The following is a 19,031-nucleotide window of genomic DNA, read 5'->3' on the forward strand; positions in this document are numbered from 1 at the left end:
GTAGATGTACCACATTTTCCGTATCCACTCATCCGATGATGGACATTTGGGCTGGTTCCAACTCTTGGCTATTGTAAAGAGTGCTGCAATGAACACTGGAGAACAGGTATACCTTCGACTTGATGATTTCCATTCCTCTGGGTATATTCCCAGCAGTGGGATAGCTGGGTCATATGGTAGATCTACCTGCAATTGTTTGAGGAACCTCCATACCATTTTCCATGGAGGCTGCACCATTTTGCAGTCCCACCAACAATGTATGAGAGTTCCTTTTCCTCCGCAGCCTCACCAGCATTTATCGTTCAGAGACTTTTGGATTTTAGCCATCCTAACTGGGGTTAGATGGTATCTCAGTGTGGTTTTAATTTGCATTTCCCGGATGCTGAGTGATGTTGAGCATTTTTTCATATGTCTGTTGGCCATTTGTATATCTTCCTTAGAGAAATGCCTACTTAGCTCTTTTGCCCATTTTTTAATTGGGTTGCTTGTTTTTTTCTTGTAAAGTTGTTTGAGTTCCTTATATATTCTGGATATTAATCCTTTGTCAGATGTATATTTTGCAAATATTTTCTCCCACTCTGTTGGTTGTCTTTTAACTCTGTTAATTGTTTCTTTTGCTGTGCAGAAGCTTTTTAGTTTGATATAATCCTATTTGTTTATTTTTCCTTTGGTTGCCCGTGCTTTTGGGGTCGTATTCATGAAGTCTGTGTCCAGTCCTGCTTCCTGAAGTGTTTCTCCTATGTTTTCTTTAAGAAGTTTTATTGTTTCAGGGTGTATATTTAAATCCTTAATCCATTTTGAGTTGACTTTAGTATATGGTGAGAGGTATGGGTCTAGTTTCATTCTCCTGCATATGGATATCCAGTTATCCCAGCACCATTTGCTGAAGAGGCAAATGAATAGGCTTGGTGCCTTTGTCAAAGATCAGATGGCAGTAAGTGTGTGAGTTGATTTCTGGATTCTCTATTCTATTCCATTGATTGGTGTGTCTGTTTTTATGTCAGTACCATACTGTTTTGGTTATTATAGCTTTGTAGTTTAGCTTAAAGTCAGGTAGTGTTATGCCTCCAGCTTTATTTTTTTTGCTCAGCATTGCTTTGGCTACACGTGGTCTTTTATTATTCCATATAAATGTCTGGATAGTACTTTCCATTTCTGAGAAAAATGTCTTTGGAATTTTGATGCAGATTGCATTGAATTTGTATATCACTTTGGGTAGTATGGACATTTTCACTATGTTGATTCTTCCAATCCAAGAGCATGGGATATCTTTCCATCTTCTTGTATCCTCTCTAATTTCTCTCAGCAGTGGTTTATAGTTCTCATTATAGAGATTTTTCACATCCTTGGTTAACTCAATTCCTAAGTATTTTATTTTTTTGGTGGCTATTGTAAATGGGCACGCTTTCTTGATTTCTTGTTCTGCATGTTCACTATTGGAGAAAGAAATGCTACTGATTTTTGTGTGTTGATTTTGTATCCTGCTACTGTGCTGAAATCATTTATCAATTCCAAGAGTTTTTTTGTAGAGGTTTTAGGCTGTTCGATATATAGGATCATGTCATCTGCAAACAGGGACAGTTTGACTTCATCTTTTCCAATCTGGATGCCCTTTATTTCCTTCTCTTCTCTGATTGCTCTGGCTAGTACTTCCAACACTATGTTGAATAGGAGTGGTGAGAGTGGGCATCCTTGCCTCGTTCCTGTTCTTAAAGGAAAAGCTTTCAGCTTTTCCCCATTCAGGATGATACTGGCTGTGGGTTTGTCATATATGGCTTTAATTATGTTGAGATACTTTCCCTCTATACCTAACTTATAGAGGGTCTTTGTCATGAATGAGTGCTGAATTTTATCAAATGCTTTTTCAGCATCTATAGAGATGATCATATGGTCCTTGTGTTTGACTTTATTAATATGGTGTATCACATTTATTGATTTGCTTATGTTGAACCAACCTTGCATCCCTGGGATGAATCCCACTTGATCATGGTGAATAATTTTACATATGTGTTGCTGTATTCTGTTTGCTAGTATTTTAGTGAGGATTTTTGCATCTATATTCATCAAGGATATTGGCCTGTAGTTTTCTTTTTTGGTTATATCTTTACCTGGTTTTGGTATCAGGATGATGTTTGCTTCATAGAATGAGTTTGGGAGATTTGCGTCTGTTTCAATCTTTTGGAATAGTTTGTAAAGAATCGGTGTCAATTCCTCTTTGAATGTTTGGTAAAATTCTGCTGTGAATCCATCTGGTCCTGTGCTTTTCTTTCTTGGGAGCCTTCTGATAACAGCTTCAATCTCCTTTATTGTTATTGGTCTGTTCAAATTTTCTACATCTTCATGGTTCAGTTTTGGGAGCTTGTGTGTGTCCAGAAATTTATCCATTTCCTCCATATTTTCAAATTTGTTGGCGTATAGTTGTTTATAGTAGTCTCGAATGATTCCTTGTATTTCAGATGAATCAGTTGTAATATCGCCTTTTTCATTTCTAATTTTTGTTATTTGAGTCTTCTCTCTTCTTTTTTTTTGTTAGCCATGCTAATGGTTTGTCAATTTTATTTATCTTTTCAAAAAACCAACTTTTTGATTCGTTGATCTTTTGAATTGTTTTTTGGTTTTCAATTTCATTCAGTTCTGCTCTGATCTTAATGATTTCTTTCCATCTGCTAACTTTAGGTTTGGATTGTTTTTGTTTTTCTAGTTCTTTAAGGTGAAGTGTTAGGTTGTTCACTTGCCATCTTTCCATTCTTCTGAGGTGAGCATTTAATGCAATAAATTTCCCCCTTAATACTGCTTTTGCAGTATCCCACAGGTTTTGGTATGATGTATCATTATTTTCATTAGTTTCAATAAATTTTTTGATTTCCTGCTTGATTTCTTCTTGGACCCATATGTCATTAAGTAGAATGCTGTTTAATTTCCATGAGTTTGTATAGTTTCCAGAGTTTTGTTTGTTATTAATTTCTAGTTTTAATCCATTGTGGTCTGAGAAAATACATGGGATAATTCCAATTTTTTTGAATTTATTGAGACTTGATTTGTGACCTAATATGTGATCTATCCTGGAGAATGATCCATGTGCTGATGAGAAGAATGAATATTCTGAGGTTGTTGGTTTTGAATTTATTGAGACTTGATTTGTGACCTAATATGTCATCTATCCTGGAGAATGATCCATGTGCTGATGAGAAGAATGAATATTCTGAGGTTGTTGGATGGAATGTTCTGTAGATATCTGCCAAGTCCAATTTGTCTAGAGTATTGTTTAGGTCTTGTGTTTCTCTGCTGATTCTTTGCCAAATGATCTGTCTAATATTGACAGTGGGGTGTTCAGGTCAGCTGCTATTATTGTATTAGTGTCTATTTCCTTCTTTAGGTCTAATAGAGTTTGCTTTATAAATCTGGCTGCTCCAACACTGGGTGCGTACATATTTATGATTGTTATGTCTTCTTGATGGATCAGTCCTTTTATCATTAAGTAGTGTCCCTCATTGTCTCTTTTTATGGTTTTTAGTTTAAAGTCTATTTTGTCAGATATAAGAATAGCTACTCCAGCTCGTTTTTCTTTTCTGTTTGCATGGTAAATCTTTTTCCATGCTTTCACTGTTAGTCTATGTGAATCTTTATGGGTGAGGTGGGTCTCTTGTAGGCAGCATATAGTTGGGTCCTGCTTTTTGATCCAGTCAGCCAGTCTGTGTCTTTTGATTGGGGAATTTAAGCCTTTTACATTAATGGTTGTTATTGAAAGGTGTTGATTTATTCCTAGCATTTTATTGGTTGTTTGGTTGTCTGAGGTGTCTTTTGTTCCTTGCTTTCTGATTTACTGTTTGGTTTCTGTGTTTGTTGGTTCCTTTGGTTGTAGATAGCATTTTTGTTTGTTTTCTCTTCATGAATGCCATTTTTATTATACTAGTGGGTTTTGATATTTCTTGGGTGTTTATGGCAGTGGTAGTTATTTTTCCGGAACCAAACCCAGTACTCCCTTGAGGATTTCTTGTAAGAGTGGTCGTGTGGTAGTGAACTCCCACAGTTTTTGTTTGTCTGAGAAATATACTATTTGCCCTTCATTTCGGAAGGATAGCCTTGCAGGGTAGAGTATTCTTGGCTGGCAATCTTTGTCTTTTAGTATTTTGAATATATCATTCCTTTCCTTTCTAGCTTTTAGGGTTTGTTATGAAAAGTCTGAAGTTAGCCTGATTGGGGCTCCCTTATAGGTGATTTGACGCTTCTCTCTTGCAGCTTTTAAGATTCTCTCTTTGTCTCTGAGTTTTGCCAATTTGACTATAACATGTCTTGGAGAAGGCCTTTTTGGGTTGAATACATTTGGAGATCGTTGAGCTTCCTGGATCTGAAGATCTGTGGTTTTTCCCATACCTGGGAAGTTTTCTGCCACTATTTTGTTGAATATGTTTTCAATGCAATCTCCGTTTTCCTCCCCTTCTGGAATACCCTTGACTCGGATATTTGAGCGCTTAAGGTTGTCTGATATCTCTCTCAGATTTTCTTCAATGTCTTTGATTCTTTTTTCTTTCTTTTTGTCTGCTTGTGTTATTTCAAACAGCCCATCTTCAAGTTCAGAGGTTCTCTCTTCAACTTCCACAAGCCTGCTGGTTAAACTCTCCGTTGTGTTTTTTATTTCGCTGAATAACTTCTTCAGTTCAGCAAGTTCTGCTACAGTTTTTTTCAGGACATTGATTTCCTTGTACATTTCCTCTTTCAGGTCCTGTATACTTTTCCTCATTTCATCATGATGTCTAGCTGAGTTTTCTTGTATCTCATTCAGTTTCCTTAGAATTATCACTCGAAATTCCTTGTCAATCATTTCAAGGGCTTCTTGTTCTATAGGATCTAGAGTTTGAGATTTATTAACTTTTGGTGGTGTACTTTCTTGATTTTTTGTATTTCTGGTATCTTTTTTTTGATGTTTATTCATTGTGGCAGGGGGTTTCACAGTCCACCGGTTTGAGACTATTGACTAACTAAGATGTTGCTGTGGTTGCCAATTTGGTATGGCTACCTCCGTGACTGCTCAGTTGGCCTCTAGTGCCTTGTGTGTATGGTTGCCTCGGGCCTTGGGCCTCTCCGGGGAGCCACCTCTCTGGTCAGCTTGGACTCTGCTGGGCTCCTGGATCACGTACCACAGGGTGTGTGATCTCTGCTGAGCTTTCACTTCCTGTGCAGGACTTCTCCCTGTTCCGTGTGCTCTGGACTGGGCTGCTGGACCATGCAGTCGCTGCCCCACAGGGTGTGTGGTTTCTGTCGAGTGTCCGCCTCCCTAGCCGGACGTCTCCCCACGCTGTGTGCACTAGGCTGGGCTGGGACGTGTCTTCTGCAACCCTTGTCTATCAGCCGGGCCTTCAATACCCTGCTCGGCACCGCCTCACCCAGGAGGTCTACCAGGTTTCTGCTAGGCGCAGACAACCGGTCGCTCTGGGTGCCTTTGTACCACTGTGTAGATCTTTCTTGGGTCTTATCACCTTCCTCCTGGTATCGCAGTTATTTGTGTGCTTGTCTTATCTTCCACACCAGAGCGTGAGCTCCTCAGGGGAGGAGCCCACAGCACACAGTTCACCTTTGAACCCCCCCGGCACGGACCAACTCTGGTGCCTGCCGGCAGTCAGCTCTCCAGCAGGTTCAAGCGAAGTCGGGAATGCTCCAACCACAGTATTCCTAGCCAGAAATCAGTTAGGCATTTTTCTGAACTGGTGCTGCAGAGATGGTATCTGTCTCCCAGTAACAGGAAGTTTACCAGGGGCCGGAGCCCAGGGTGTGGTGGAGTGACAGTCGGCCCCACCCATACTTCCTTGCCCTCCCGACACTGGCTGGGGACGCCCCATGCCACCAGCCCTGCCAGAGAACCACGGAGGGAGTGGGAGGAGAGGTGGCCCGCAGGCCCCCCTGCGCCGGGGCAAGCAAATGGGAAGGCTCAGTGAGGAGCCGAGCCAGGTGAGGAGGATAGGCTTGTCTGAGCTGGGCCGGAGCTGCCACCACCTGAGAAAATGGAGGCAGCCCCGGGCCGGTGAGTGGCCGGGTGGGACAGGCGGAAGCCGGGTGGGCATCCGCCCCCCCGAGCAGGGCCAGGCCGGGCGGCTCCCTCTCTGCCTCCGTGTCGTCGCTGTCCCAATCCTCGGCCACTGCCGCCGCCTCGGGCTGCTCAGTCGGTCCCACGGCGCAGCTTGGGCGCTCCCAAGAATCTTCTTTTATGCCATCCTGAAACCTCGAATCCTGAATAGGGCAGCTGGCCACCTTCAGCGCAGCCCTGGCCTCCGGGATCCTGGCAGCGGTGACAGCGGCCCTGGCGCCATGTTCCCTGTTTAGAGACTCGCTTTTGCAGCTAAGAAACAGTTCTTTTCCTGCTCCACACTTCAAAGCTGTTGCCTGTAAACGAGGCAGCCTCTCCTGCCAAGGGCAAAGTGGCGGTCAGCCCCCACGACTGGCCACCAGCAGCGGTCCTCCCTTTAGAGACGGCAAGAGGAAGGTCCACAAGTTTCCCAGCTGCCTGAGGCCCAGTGGCCACCTTTTCCACCTCAGCTACTCTGCGACAACCACCGCCGCCACCGCCATCTTAGGCAAGAGTTCCCACCCCCTTACTGGTCAGCTGCCTCCCACTCACAACAAAAGAAAGAATAAGAAAGGAATTTATAACAAAATATGAATTTCACCATATACAGCTGAGGTACGAATATACTACAAAATACGAGGGTACTTCAAAAAGTTCATGGAAGAAGAGTTGAAAGATAATATAAATCTTCCCCTGAGCATTTTGAAGACCTCTCATATTTAAGGAAGTAGTCAGTTTCTTTACATAGAGGCAATTGCTAAAATGTAGACAAAGACAGGTATGTTGTGTCAACGACTGCGATACCTTGAGTGGCACTAAGTGTCTCCGTGTGCCATGGCTGCATTCTAGGATCAGACAGCGGTAAACAGAATTTTTACCTATGCCAATGTTTCAGTGGAAATTTGGAAGTCTTGTGGTATGTGGGACAATTCTTCTCTGGGCACATTGCAAGACATCTAGCAACCCTGGCTTCCTCTTCCCCTCACTTAAATGCTAGTGTGCCCCCCAAACTAATTGTGACAACAAACACCACAACACACTTCCAAATGCTCCCTCGTGGGTGCTGCTGCCCTCACGAAGAATAACTGGCCCAGAGCAAAAGGGCCTCCCTTCCACCCTCACCGATTTCCTTCCTCTCAGTTCTCAGATCAGACGGAGAATCACCTCCTCTCCCAAAGCAGACTGTAGGAGCTGCCTCAGGTGGGACTTCGTCTCCAGTGTGGATTTAACTGACTAAATCTCCATCACCCAGCATTTCCCATATCCATAAAGGTGGGTCACTCCCTCCCAGCGTCAGAAAGAGTTTTGAAGAGAAACCGGAGGAAAAGCAAATGACAGGCAGGTGACGCTCACAGCTGTATTAGAAACACTGGCTCAGTGTTTCTCAAGATGAGGTCAGATTATCTGCATTCAAAGTATTTGTCAAAAATACAGATTCCAGGGCTTCCACCTTTTAAATCAGCTCTCTGGGGGATGGGCCAGAGAATCTTCATTTTTAAGACCCTTGCCAGTAGATTTTAATGTCCCCAAGTTTCAAGAGCCTCTGAAGCCATCCTCATCGCCACCAAACCATACACAGTGGCCAGTCTGGTCCATACACAGTGGTCAGTGGGTCCCTGAAGGACTGGCCTGCTTCAGGCCTCATGTAGCATTTTGGCCGTAACCCTACAAGGGGAGCTGGGGAGACCCACACCCTCTGGTGTTAGAAACGTGCCTCAGTTTCAGCCTTAGGGGTCCCTGACTTCAGGTTGTTCCTTTTTAACCATAACTTTCCTGTAGTGCCAAAAAATTGCCCACTCTGTTAAAAATTTCCTCCTTTCCATTCTTTTCAAAGAGGATCGTGATTTAAACCAGGAATGATTTCATATTCTAAATGTGCCTCTGTTAAGGAAATTAAGGGAAAAAAAACTGGAAAACAGATATGTGCCTAGGTTTGGACAAGGTTTGGGGGTACAGAAATTCTGCATATAATTCTTCCTGTGAGTATAGAGCATTAAGTGACATGTAGTCTTGAGCAAGCCATACATTTTTCCTCCATGAGTCAAAGTAAAATGAAAATTCATTTCTCTTTATATAACTGTATAGATGCAGAATAGATTACTAACTCTCACTCAAAGTCTGGTTTGGCCGCATTCTAAAGAGAATTGAAGATTATTCCTCTGGTATTAAATAATGATGATGATGATGATGATATTGATAATAATACCTCACCCAAGGCTACACAGACAGCAAGTGTCTTAGGCAGCATTTGAACCCAGATATACCTGGCGTCAAAGCCTCAGCTCATGCTGCTCTTTGACAAAGAAGTCATGAACACAGTCACAGGAACATTACTTATCACACCAGTGCGTCATGCAGTTCCCTAGGCACGTCTTCAGGACTCTGCAGAAGAATGGCAAACCTGGAGCCCTGGAGTACAGCGCAAGTATTCAAGGCACAGGTTGCGTTGCAGGCAGTCAGTCACCAAGGCGGCACAGGAGTCAGCAGACCAACAGGGGACAGTGAAGCAACTTAGAGATTTACAACCACCCTTCACTGCGAGGAAATGGGAGGACGAAAAATTACCACAGGGAGCAGAGCATCGGTGAAAGCTGGAACCTCAGAGAGCCACTCCACAAAGGGGACCCGGCCACTGCTGGAGAAGCGACCTGAGGCAGAGAGAGACACCCTGGTTTCTCCCTTCCTGGTTCACACCGGTCTGCTGACAGTGCCTCCCATGGGCCAAACCCAATCAGCAAACCCAGAAGCCTGGGAAACCATCTTTGCCGGATGTTCCCCCTTCTGAACAGAGCAGAGTGGGGGCGGGGCGAGGACTGGCTCTGAGAGCAAACAGACCGAAACAGGTACATCCACACTGGATTCTGTTGTTCTTTTACAGAATAAGCATTTTAAGGCTCCTTTACACAGCAAACCTCTTCTTGCCTTTAGATTAATTTGATTCACAAATAAAGGGTTTTTGTAAAAAAAAAAAAAAAAATCATACCTGACTTTAAAAACATCTGTTATGCAAGCAGGTATCTCTTTATACCTGTAACTCTCCGAATATTGGAAAACAAAGAGAACATTATTGAACACCCCTTGCCAAGGGCCAGTAATCACATCTGCCAGGCCAATAACGAGGAGACGAGTCACCCGAAGGAAAGTGAAGCTAGCTGCAAATTGCATGGTCATCTGGCTAATATTTTGGAAGACTAACTTACCGAAACACTTTTGGGGTGGCCTTTTCACGACTGTATATGGTATGAGGAGCTGGCCAGCTTGTGCTAAGAGTGCTGGTGAGGGTGTTGGAGGCGTCTGGGACTCTGGGGGGAGTTTCAGCCCGTCGTCCTCTGGGGACTGACAGCTGCCACTTTCTGATTAAAGGGGAGCATTAGAGCGCCCTCTAGGGGAGAGCTGGCAAGAGGCGCGGTGGCCGACACCTCTCAAGTCTTTCACGCCCACGACAGAGCCACTAACGTCCCTTTTCTCCAAACACTCGAGGAGATGTGGCCTAAGTCTTACTAGATATTGCGTCAAAGGAGATTCAGTACAGATTATATTTTGTGTGTGTTGTCTCACATTCAGAGGAATTCCCAGAAAAACGACTCACAAAGACGTGAGACAGCGGCAGAGCCGGCGGGTGTTAGTGCCTCAAGCTCAGCCCAGAATCTGACTTGAGGATTTTTTTTTTTTTAATCAGTTATTCCTGCATTTTTTAGGCTAAGTAGGGTTATCCTGTGGTTAAGATCACAGACTTTGGAGTCTATTTTTCCTTTTATTTTTGTAAGTCCGCCCCCTTTTCTCCATCCTTACTGCCATTGCCCCCTCGTCCGCGCTTACTGGCACAGCCACTACCCGGGTCCCTGAGGCCTCCCTCACCTCCACGCTGCTGCCAGTGGGAACTCCGAAGCCATGAAGATCAGCCATGCTCGGAATCCTCCAATGGTTCCCCCAGCCTCTGGGATAACGTCCGAACGGCTCGCAGGATCATGTCTCATCTCTAAACCTCACCCTACCTGCCCTCCTACCTGTGGCCCCTCTTCTCCCACGCCCCGGTACGTCCTGGGCACAGTCCCTGCAGGACAATGCAAGCCTCCCCGGCTGGGTGCGGTGCCCACCCGAGCACGTGCAATCGCTCCCCGCCGCTCCGCGTCTCCCAGCACTGTCAAGCGGCGGGCTCTCTGAGGGGAGAGGGCGCAGGGCTGAGAACCCTGCACACATGGGTTCGAATCCCGGCTCCTCCGCGGACGGGCTAAGGCACCCCGGGCAAGCGATTTCACCTCCCCGCGCCTGTGTCCTCGTCCTTAAGACGACACTAATTCCAGTTCGGGCCTGCTGTGAGGATTAAACAAAACAACACCTATTACGTGTCTGCCAGTGTCTGGTTCGCAGCCGGGACTATAAATGTGAGTCCCCTTTCTGACTCCAATCCTGGCGAGCTGCTTCTCCTATTTCTACAGCAGCTCCTCCCTCTCTGAGTCCCCGAGGCCACGGGGGTGCCAACTGTGGAGCGCTGTGCCCGTTCTGACGCGATGTCGGCATCGGGTACCAGCGGTCCTTAAAGCAGCGCGGCGACTACGGGCACGGCCTGGAGAGGACAGTGGCAGAGGCGGGGAGGGAACCGAGGGGCCCTGGGAGGCAGGGGCTGGGTGGAGGGGCCGGTGGGGGGGCGTTGGTCGGCCGAGGGAAAGCTGGCGCCCCACGGTACACAGCGGGGGGCCCACCCACACCTCCCGGACCTTCCGTCTCCCCAAGTGGCTGCTGTCCACTCCCTTCCCCCCCGCTTCCTCCTGCTGCCCCAGCTCCTGGCACTGTCTCTAGGGCCTCAAAAAGCAAGGGAGGGGGTCCCAAGAAGGTGAGGGCGCGCGGGCACAGCGGGCGCCCGCGCCCAGGGGAGCCCAGGCCCCGCCCCGTGCCCCCGCGCGGCGCCGGCTGGCGGGAGGCGGGACCTGCGCGCGGCCGCGGGCGCGGGGGGCGCGCGTGCAGCTTCTCTCCGCCGGGCGCGCGCCGCCAGCGCCGCAGCCGGCCTAGTGCGCTGTGCCAGGCCGCGGTGGCGGACCCGCGAGCCCGGAGCGCGCGCTGCGGGGCCTCGAGCGGCAGGGCGCCGCCGTGCTGCTGTGCTCGGAGAGCTCGAGCGGCGGTGACCTCAGCCAGGAGCGGGCGAGGCGGCTGCGAGCCCCGCGGGGATCCTCGGGGCCAGAGTGCGAGGGGGCGGGGACGGCGGGAGCGCGGGGCGCAGACCGGGCGGGGCTGGGGGACAGTGATGAGCGAGCGCGCGGGGAGGCTGCACGCCGCCGCCGCCGCCCGGAGCATCTGCCGCGCGAGCTGCTGCTCGCGGCCCCGGCTCCGGCCATGGAGACGCTGAACGGCCCCGCGGGCGGCGGCGCCCCGGACGCGAAGCCGCAGCCGGCCGGGCAGCACCACCGCCACCACCACCTCCACCCGCTGGCCGAGAGGAAGCGGCTCCACCGCGCGCCCTCGCCCGCCAGACCCTTCCTCAAGGACCTGCACGCCCGGCCCTCCGCGCCCGGCCCGGCCCCGGCCCCGGCCGTCCCCTCCTCGGGCCGAGCCCCGGCGCCCGGCGCCCCGCGCTCACCCAGTCTCATGGGCAAGGCGCCGCCCTCGCCGGGGCCCCTGGCCGCGCCTGGACGCCTCTCCCGGCGCAGTGGCGGCGTCCCCGGCGCGAAGGACAAGCCGCCGCCGGGCGCCGGGACTAGGGCAGGGGTCGGTACCAAGGCCGCCCCAGGAACCAGGAGGGCGGCGCGCGCGGCACCCGCCGAGGCGCTGCCCAGGGTCGGGAAGCCGCCCGGGGTCGAGCCGCCGCCCGCCGCTGCCAAGGGCCGCAAAGCCAAGCGCGGCTCCGGGGCGCTCCCCGCCCGCACCGTCGTCCCCCCGGCCGCCCCGGTCCCCACCGTGACCCTCGCCGTGACCTCGGCGGCCGGCTCCCCGGCTCCCGGCTCGCGCATCAGCCACACGGACAGCAGCTCCGACCTCTCCGACTGCCCCTCTGAGCCCCTGTCGGACGAGCAGCGCCTGCTCCCCGCCGCCAGCAGCGACGCCGAGTCCGGCACCGGCTCCAGCGACCGAGAGCCCCCGCGAGGAGCGCCCACGCCGAGCCCCGCGGCCCGGGGGGCGCCGCCGGGCAGCCCCGAACCCCCCGCGCTCCTCGCCGCGCCTCCCGTTGCCGGCGCCTGTTTCGGGGGCCGGAGCAGCCCGGGCGGGGCCCCCGGGACCCCTAAGGACTCCAGCCCGGGCGAGCAGCCCCGGCTCGTGCAGGCGGCGGAGGATGCGGAGCTGCTGCGGGAGATGGAGGAACTGCGCTCGGAGAACGACTATCTCAAGGTGAGCTGCCGGCTCGGCGGCAGGTGTCACGGGCGCCCCCGGACGGTCTGGCTGTGGCGGGGACGAGCCCTTTCTCCCTCGTGCCGTCCACGTTCCGCCCGCTCGCATTAGGCGTTGCGAACTTCAGCCACAACTTCTGGAAGGCGCAGCACGCCCTGCGGGTCCCGGCCGGTTCTCAGCCCCCTCCGTGCTTGTTGCTTCTCTTCGCTGACGCCTTGTGCTCTGGCTGACGTGCTGGGCAGGGGGCGAGCGTCGCTTGGACACCTCGGTCGGCCTCTTCTCCCCCCTTAGCACGTGTGGGGGCGGGTTATCCGCCACCGAGGGGCCCTGGCCCGGCCACGTGCGGGTGTGTGTCGTTCGGGAACGTGCGGCGGGTGGCCCGGGCTGCGGAGGCGCCTGCCGCTTCTCCTGCGGCTGCAGGAAGAGCCCGGGGCCCTCGGTGACCCCTCTGGATTCCGACAGCACTGGCAGAGCGGGCCCCGCCGGTGTCGGTGGTAAAGCTTAAGTTCAGGAGGGGTCCCTTGAGTGTGGCCTGGGTCGAGGACGGCACTGTTGCGCTGGCCGGTGCTTTCTGAGCGTCCACGAGCCGGTTTCTGTGTCAGGAGAGGCCAGGCCAGCACTTTCTAAGGAACCGCAGCCTCTGCCGCACTATCCCGAGTATTTTCCGGCGGGGCCTGCTAGCGGTGGTGGCCTCTTGGTCTTAGCTGTGGGTCGCTTAATCCACCTCCATCTTTTCCTCGTGGAGGAGGAGGGCTGGCCCCGCAGAATAGAGGGTTTAGACAGTGTTGGGGACTCAAGACAATCGAGGTGACTTGAGATTCAATAAAGAGGGTTGTATTGAAGGCAACGGTTTTAATTGATCGTAATCCTCGGATTAGTATGTAACTCTGGCCTTAAGGTCTTCGTGGAAATCTTCCCAAACCAGCCGGTGGCCCTGCCTTTATCAGTGGGTAATGTGATTGTGATTTGAGCTGTTTTCTCAGCAAATGAACCTACCCGATGGAGGCCCAGTTTTTGGCCAGTGGGACCGAGGATTGGGTTTTTTTTAAGTGAATGATGGTGAAGTGTGAGTTCAAACTGGAATCCGAGCACGCTGACTGCTGGGTGGTCCTAACCCAAGCCTTTATCAGGAAGCTGCTCCAGCCCACTGAGCCCAGTATTTATTCTGCCTTCTGCAGAGAGGTGACTAAGGCAGAGGAAGAGAGAGGTGAAAAAAGAGCAGACTGGGACTTGGGGGCGAGATGTTTCAAATAGTACATTTGCTTTTGCCCTCCACTTGTGTAATAGGGAACAGAGTGAAATTCAAACGTGTTGAAGATGTTGAGACTTAGGACACATCACCCCAAAATATGACTGTAGGAGACCAGAATATGCCACCCCAAAATATATTTCTTTGGCATATTTTGAGCTGGTTATTCTGAGAAACTGTTAACAGGAGTGGCTCTAAAAAGCTGTCCTTTTGCAAAAGAAATTTACATCTGTAAAGAAAATCTACATTAGTAAAGTAACTGTATCAGGAAGAGGGCTGCTCCAGACAACTCGTATTGCTTGAGAGACCTTATCTGCATAACAAGACCACATTTATTCACCACACCACGACTCCCTTCTCCCTCCCGTAACTTGTGTTGCCCCCTTCCCGGAAATCCCCAAGCCCCCTTTGCTTTTCTGTAGCTCAGTCACCTACATAAGCTTCAGTCACTTGATCCTTCTCAGTCTCATATTTTGTGGGACTCCTGTGAGTAGGTACATAATTAAATATGGGTTTTCCCCTGTTAATCTGTTTTATGTCAGTTTAATTCATGGCCCAGCGGCAGAACCTAGAAGGGTGGAGGAAAGCCATTTTTCACTCTCCCGCAAAGAGAAAGGACAGCTATGTTGTTTGCAGGGCTTTCATGAAAGCAGCACTTTTGTAAATCTTAAACAAATGTAAGCTCCCTGAGGTTGAAATAGATAATCTTGTTCATTTCTGTAGCCCCAGCTCTTAGCATAATCCCTGATTTCTGATTGAATGACATATATCCACATCATGAATACTGAGCAACAGAAAACTGGGTTTCTTCAAAATAAAGATGTTTCTCATTACATTTTGATTTTAAGGTAGGCGACCTGACATAATTTCAAAGTTCATTCTTGGATCACTGGTTATTTGCCTTATCTTTTCAGGTTGTTAAATTCTTAGTGAATGAAGCAGGTGTCTGACCCCGGAGTCTGATCTAGTGTAATTGGCATTTCAGCAGATCGTGACAACAGCATAGGGTGGTGTTGTTATATTTATTGTAACTTGAGTTTCACAGACAAGGATGCTGAGAACCAGGAAACCAACGACTTGCCCTGCATCACACAGCTAGTTTGTGGGGCAGCTTCTCTTTTCCCTGCGTCTGTAGCCTCTGGTCTTTTCCCTGCACAGGGCTGCATCCCCACTTCCAGCAAGGCTGCTTTGCTCACGATGCACTACTTCAGAGTTGTTTTATTAGCTCAAAATGTTCCCAGTGTTTAGCTCTCCTAGGGGACCTCTGTTTTCTTTTCAGGTGAAGAGGCCATAATGAACAGCTCTCCACTAGCCTGAGTACTAGCCTGAGTCATATAAATCCCACGGGCAGTGTTTAATTTGTGGGAAATGTTCAGTTGCCATTTCCTGTGGAGAAAGTGTCACCGGCATCCGTTTTCTATGCCTGATTCTGCCCCCAGCCCTTCCTCTGACAGCAGGAGAGAGAATTGGGTGGAGGAAGTCTGTGTGTGTGTGAGGTACACGCTGATCATTCAGAAGCTTAAATTACAGTAACTCAGTTCGGGAAAGAAACAGAAGAATCCTGGTAGACTTTTCTCCAGGTCAGTGAGCCTGTCCACTTGTACGAAACTGGGCTCAGTGCATCAGTGACCTCACGGGGCAGAGAAGTAGTCACGCCTTTGCACTTGGTGTTTGGAGTGTGCACACGACACACCGAAACTTCTGTTTTTGTTGTCACCGTTTGGGGTACTTTTTTAGATGGTAGGTAAACGCATCCTTGGCCTAATACTTTCTTAGGGAATGCTACACAAAACGCTTGTGATTAGGTACAGCATCCGTCTCTTCAAATGTTACCTGACAAGAAGAGACTCAGCCCAGAAATTCTGCTTTGATATATTCTGGAGGATTATGACAACATAAAGTACTGTGTTCTTTCCCAGTTCAGTGCTGTCACCCTTGCTGTACAAGACTGTCACAATTTCTATGCTAGAGTGACCAAAGTGTAACTGAATGGAAAAATAAGGCCAGCAAAGCCATAGGAGGATGTCTTATTGATTAGGAAATTTGAGTAGAATTCTCTTGGTTTTTAGCCAGACTGCTGTATTTTTAAAAATAGCAAATGTCAACAGAGAAATGCACCTTCTGTGTGCTCTGTGGAGCACAGGGGTCATCCCTGACTGGTTTCTATGCCTGCTCTACCTTCATCAGAGGGCACCAGGTGACCAGGTGAAAAATGCAGAAAAATTGGGGTGGGGGGCTGGCTTTTGCATGAAAACACAGACAGAAAAGCACTTTTGCTGTCTTTTGACCTCTGATGAACTCAAATTTATGTGGAAGTATTCATATATCCAAAGGCCTTTGCTTGTTTCTCAGGCGAAACCCACGCATGTTGCTTAATGCTGAGGACTACTACAATCTGCTGGTGTGTTTCCTGCCTGCCAGGCTGCCAGGACTGTGTTTTGCTCGAGTGCTCTGAGACAATCAGACAGGCTGTAGTGCTCATTGTCAACATATTAATTATGTTCTGTTTCCACAGGCTTTTCAGGAGGATTGAATCACTTTGAGTTCATTGGCCTATTTTGAAAATGCTTTTAGCAACTTTACTGGTGATGTGTTCACAACGCACCCCTCCCCTGCCCCCAGATGGTGTCCTCTAAAAGTGCTGGTATCCTGCAGGATGGGCAAGGATTGGGGTGGGAGGGGCTTAAAAGAAAACAAGTCAGTGCTTGCTACAAGGGCTGGTACAATTGGCTTCTTGGAGGGGAATGATTTCCTAATGGAGATCATCGAGGATTTGTTTCACAGGTTGCAGTGTCTCACTGCCATTCCAGCCTTACCATCCTGTTTCTCACTTGAGGGAGTCTTTTGAGTTTCAAGCTCTGCCATGGTTTGCTACATTTGGCTGCGTGGATGCTGGGTGCTCAGCGTGGCCTGGAGGGGCCACTGGGGCGAGAATAAGCAGTTCTCAGCAGCTGAAGTGGTTCAGCTCCTCCTTCTTCCCCTACCCCCTTCCCTCTCTTCTGGGAGGCTCAACGTGGACAGTATCCCCAATTCTTTCCTGACATTCCGCTTTCCATACCTACTCTTTATTCAGCCCATGGAAAAGCAGCTGTAATAATCGTAGGTGGCAAGGTATTGTAGACCTGAGCCAACAGCCATCAGCTGCTGGCTGGACTGTCCCCTGGTAAACAATGGTGGTGGCCCCTGTGCCTCCTGAGCTACAGCTGGGACCCTGTGGAGACCATTTCCATTGTCCAGAGGGAAATGAGGTGGATTATTCATAAACTACAAAAGACAATAGATTCTGTCTGCAACTCCCAGAAAATGGAAGTGTTGCAGCAGTAGCCAGATGACTGCTCCTACTGTCCAAATTGTTCTATTTAAAGAAGAGTTATTAAAATAGAAATAGTTATTGATTTTGGGTTGTTTAAAAGAAGTTAAGATTTGGATACCATTATCAGAATGATCAAAAGTTTTCATCACTTATAGTAAGAAACCATGGATTCGGTTTTTACTTTATATTTCTGGATAAAACTATGCCCTTAGAGGTTTTTATTGAAACATTTAATTTTAATCTTGGTTTACTGTAGTGCACACATGGTCACTCTGTTATCTGTGGGCAGAGGGGAGTAGTTGGATAGCTTACACTTCTTCAAGATTTCATTTTATATAAAAAAAATTTGAAAAATATGTTTAATTAAAACTAAATCAGCTTTTTAATGAGAAAATGATCTAACACCTATGTGTCCAACAGACCTGAAGTTAATTCAGTATAAAATTGTTCATTTTAAGGATAGCTTTTTAAAAAATTAATTTCTGTAAACAAAAAGACAACATTAATTTTTCACTTTTATTTACTATCTCTGAATTATATCTGCCAGAAACATTATATATTCTGCTTGGTTTGGTTTTCTTAAACATTCAAATGGCAGATACCTTTAAGGTTCTGGAATACAGTGTTTTCTAAACAAGAGCATCAGAAAACTAATGTCATGTTAGTTTTGAGAATCACTATTCGTCATGACCCTAATTTGAGTAATCAGTTTTTTGCTTTTCAAATGGCTGCTGCCAGCTTACATGGTTTATAATTTGCTTTCCTTGTAATTTTTTTTGCTGAACCCCAAAATTGATTTTTTTTCCAGGCTTTATGAAAGAGTTGAAACACTGGCCTTGGTCCTATCTCTGCAAGACTAGTGGTGGAAATCTCAATTTTTTCATTTGTAAAATGGGTATATTAATACCTTTGCTGCACATAGCAATGTTTTCCTGAGGCCTAATTAATCTAATGGATATACTTGTACATTGACAATTTTCAAGCTCTAAATGTTAGGCTGCTTTTATTAGTTTATGCTGAGAGTGGGCTTTTAAAAGTACAATTGAAGGTCTGTTATAGTTTGTCCTGGTTGTGGCAGATAATTTGTAGTGTTTACTGAAAAGAGCATTGCATTTGGAAGCAGACAGCCCTGGGTTTGTAGCCTGGTTTCCATTTACTGGCTGTGAGGCTAGTGAAGCATTCATCTGCCGCAGTTGGGTTTCCTTATCTATAAGATGGGGTAATATGTTCTTGACAGGGTTATTATAGGGTTAGTATTGAGGGTAAAGTGCTTAATAAAAGTTGTGTTATGTTCTATAAATTTAGATAAAATATGAGTTATAAAAGCAGTTATTCAAGTACATGCAATTATGGTCTCTCCCCAATTTTCTTTTCAGTGCAACTAATGTTTGTGATGATTTATGCCAAAAAATATTAGGTGTTTACATCTGGCCTGCTCAGTGGTTTGGAGATGTGGGTGCAGCTAGCCCTTAAACTTTTTTTTTTTTGTCTATAATGGTTTACACGTCTATATAACATATCTATCATTTAACATTAGGGTAGATGAGGGCCCTACTGTTGCAGAGTCTGAAAACTAGAGAACATTTTTCTACCTGGAAGCTGTACCTTACATCTTCTTATGGCTATATCATATTAGTATTATAAAAACTTGTTTGAGTTACAGGTAATTGTAGGTATTAATGACTTTAGTTTTTATAGACAAGCTGTCAGATGGAAAATCAGTCACAAACAATTTCTTCCATGAACAGAATGGCCAAAGTTACTGTATATTTGTGTGTGTGTGTGTATTTAGTAGTACACATATAGTGATTATTACTTGTATCAAAATATTTTTATTAATTACCTAGTGAAACAATTGCCTTTTGACTATACTCAGAAACAAGCATTTGAGATTAGGCTTTTTCTCATAAGATTCATGGATAGGACATGAGTAAAACTTGACCTTGAGTTTTGAAGATTTAGGACTAACTTTCTACTTGCTTTGTTTTATTTTGTTTGGCAGCTTTTTGGCATGGGGATCTTGAACCCATGACCTTGGTGTTATCAGCACCAGGCTCTAACCAAGTGAGCTTACCTGCCACCCCTAA

The 19,031-nt window shown here is 47.7% G+C and overlaps 1 protein-coding gene across 5 annotated transcripts in view; it reads left to right on the plus strand.

The window, feature by feature from the left end:
• Positions 1–11,392: 11,392 nt before the first annotated feature.
• The window catches only part of MTCL1 (microtubule crosslinking factor 1), a 117,573-nt gene continuing 109,934 nt past the window's right edge, over positions 11,393–19,031 (plus strand). For 4 of the 5 annotated variants that reach the window (XM_063077033.1, XM_063077035.1, XM_063077036.1 and 1 more), the window contains exon 1: positions 11,393–12,382. In XM_063077033.1, coding sequence (XP_062933103.1) covers positions 11,393–12,382 — 990 coding nt within the window. The remainder of the gene's footprint in view (positions 12,383–19,031) is intronic. The other variant, XM_063077038.1, reaches the window with a different exon arrangement.

Source organism: Cynocephalus volans, chromosome 13 (assembly GCF_027409185.1).
Source record: "Cynocephalus volans isolate mCynVol1 chromosome 13, mCynVol1.pri, whole genome shotgun sequence".
Taxonomy (NCBI): domain Eukaryota; kingdom Metazoa; phylum Chordata; class Mammalia; order Dermoptera; family Cynocephalidae; genus Cynocephalus; species Cynocephalus volans.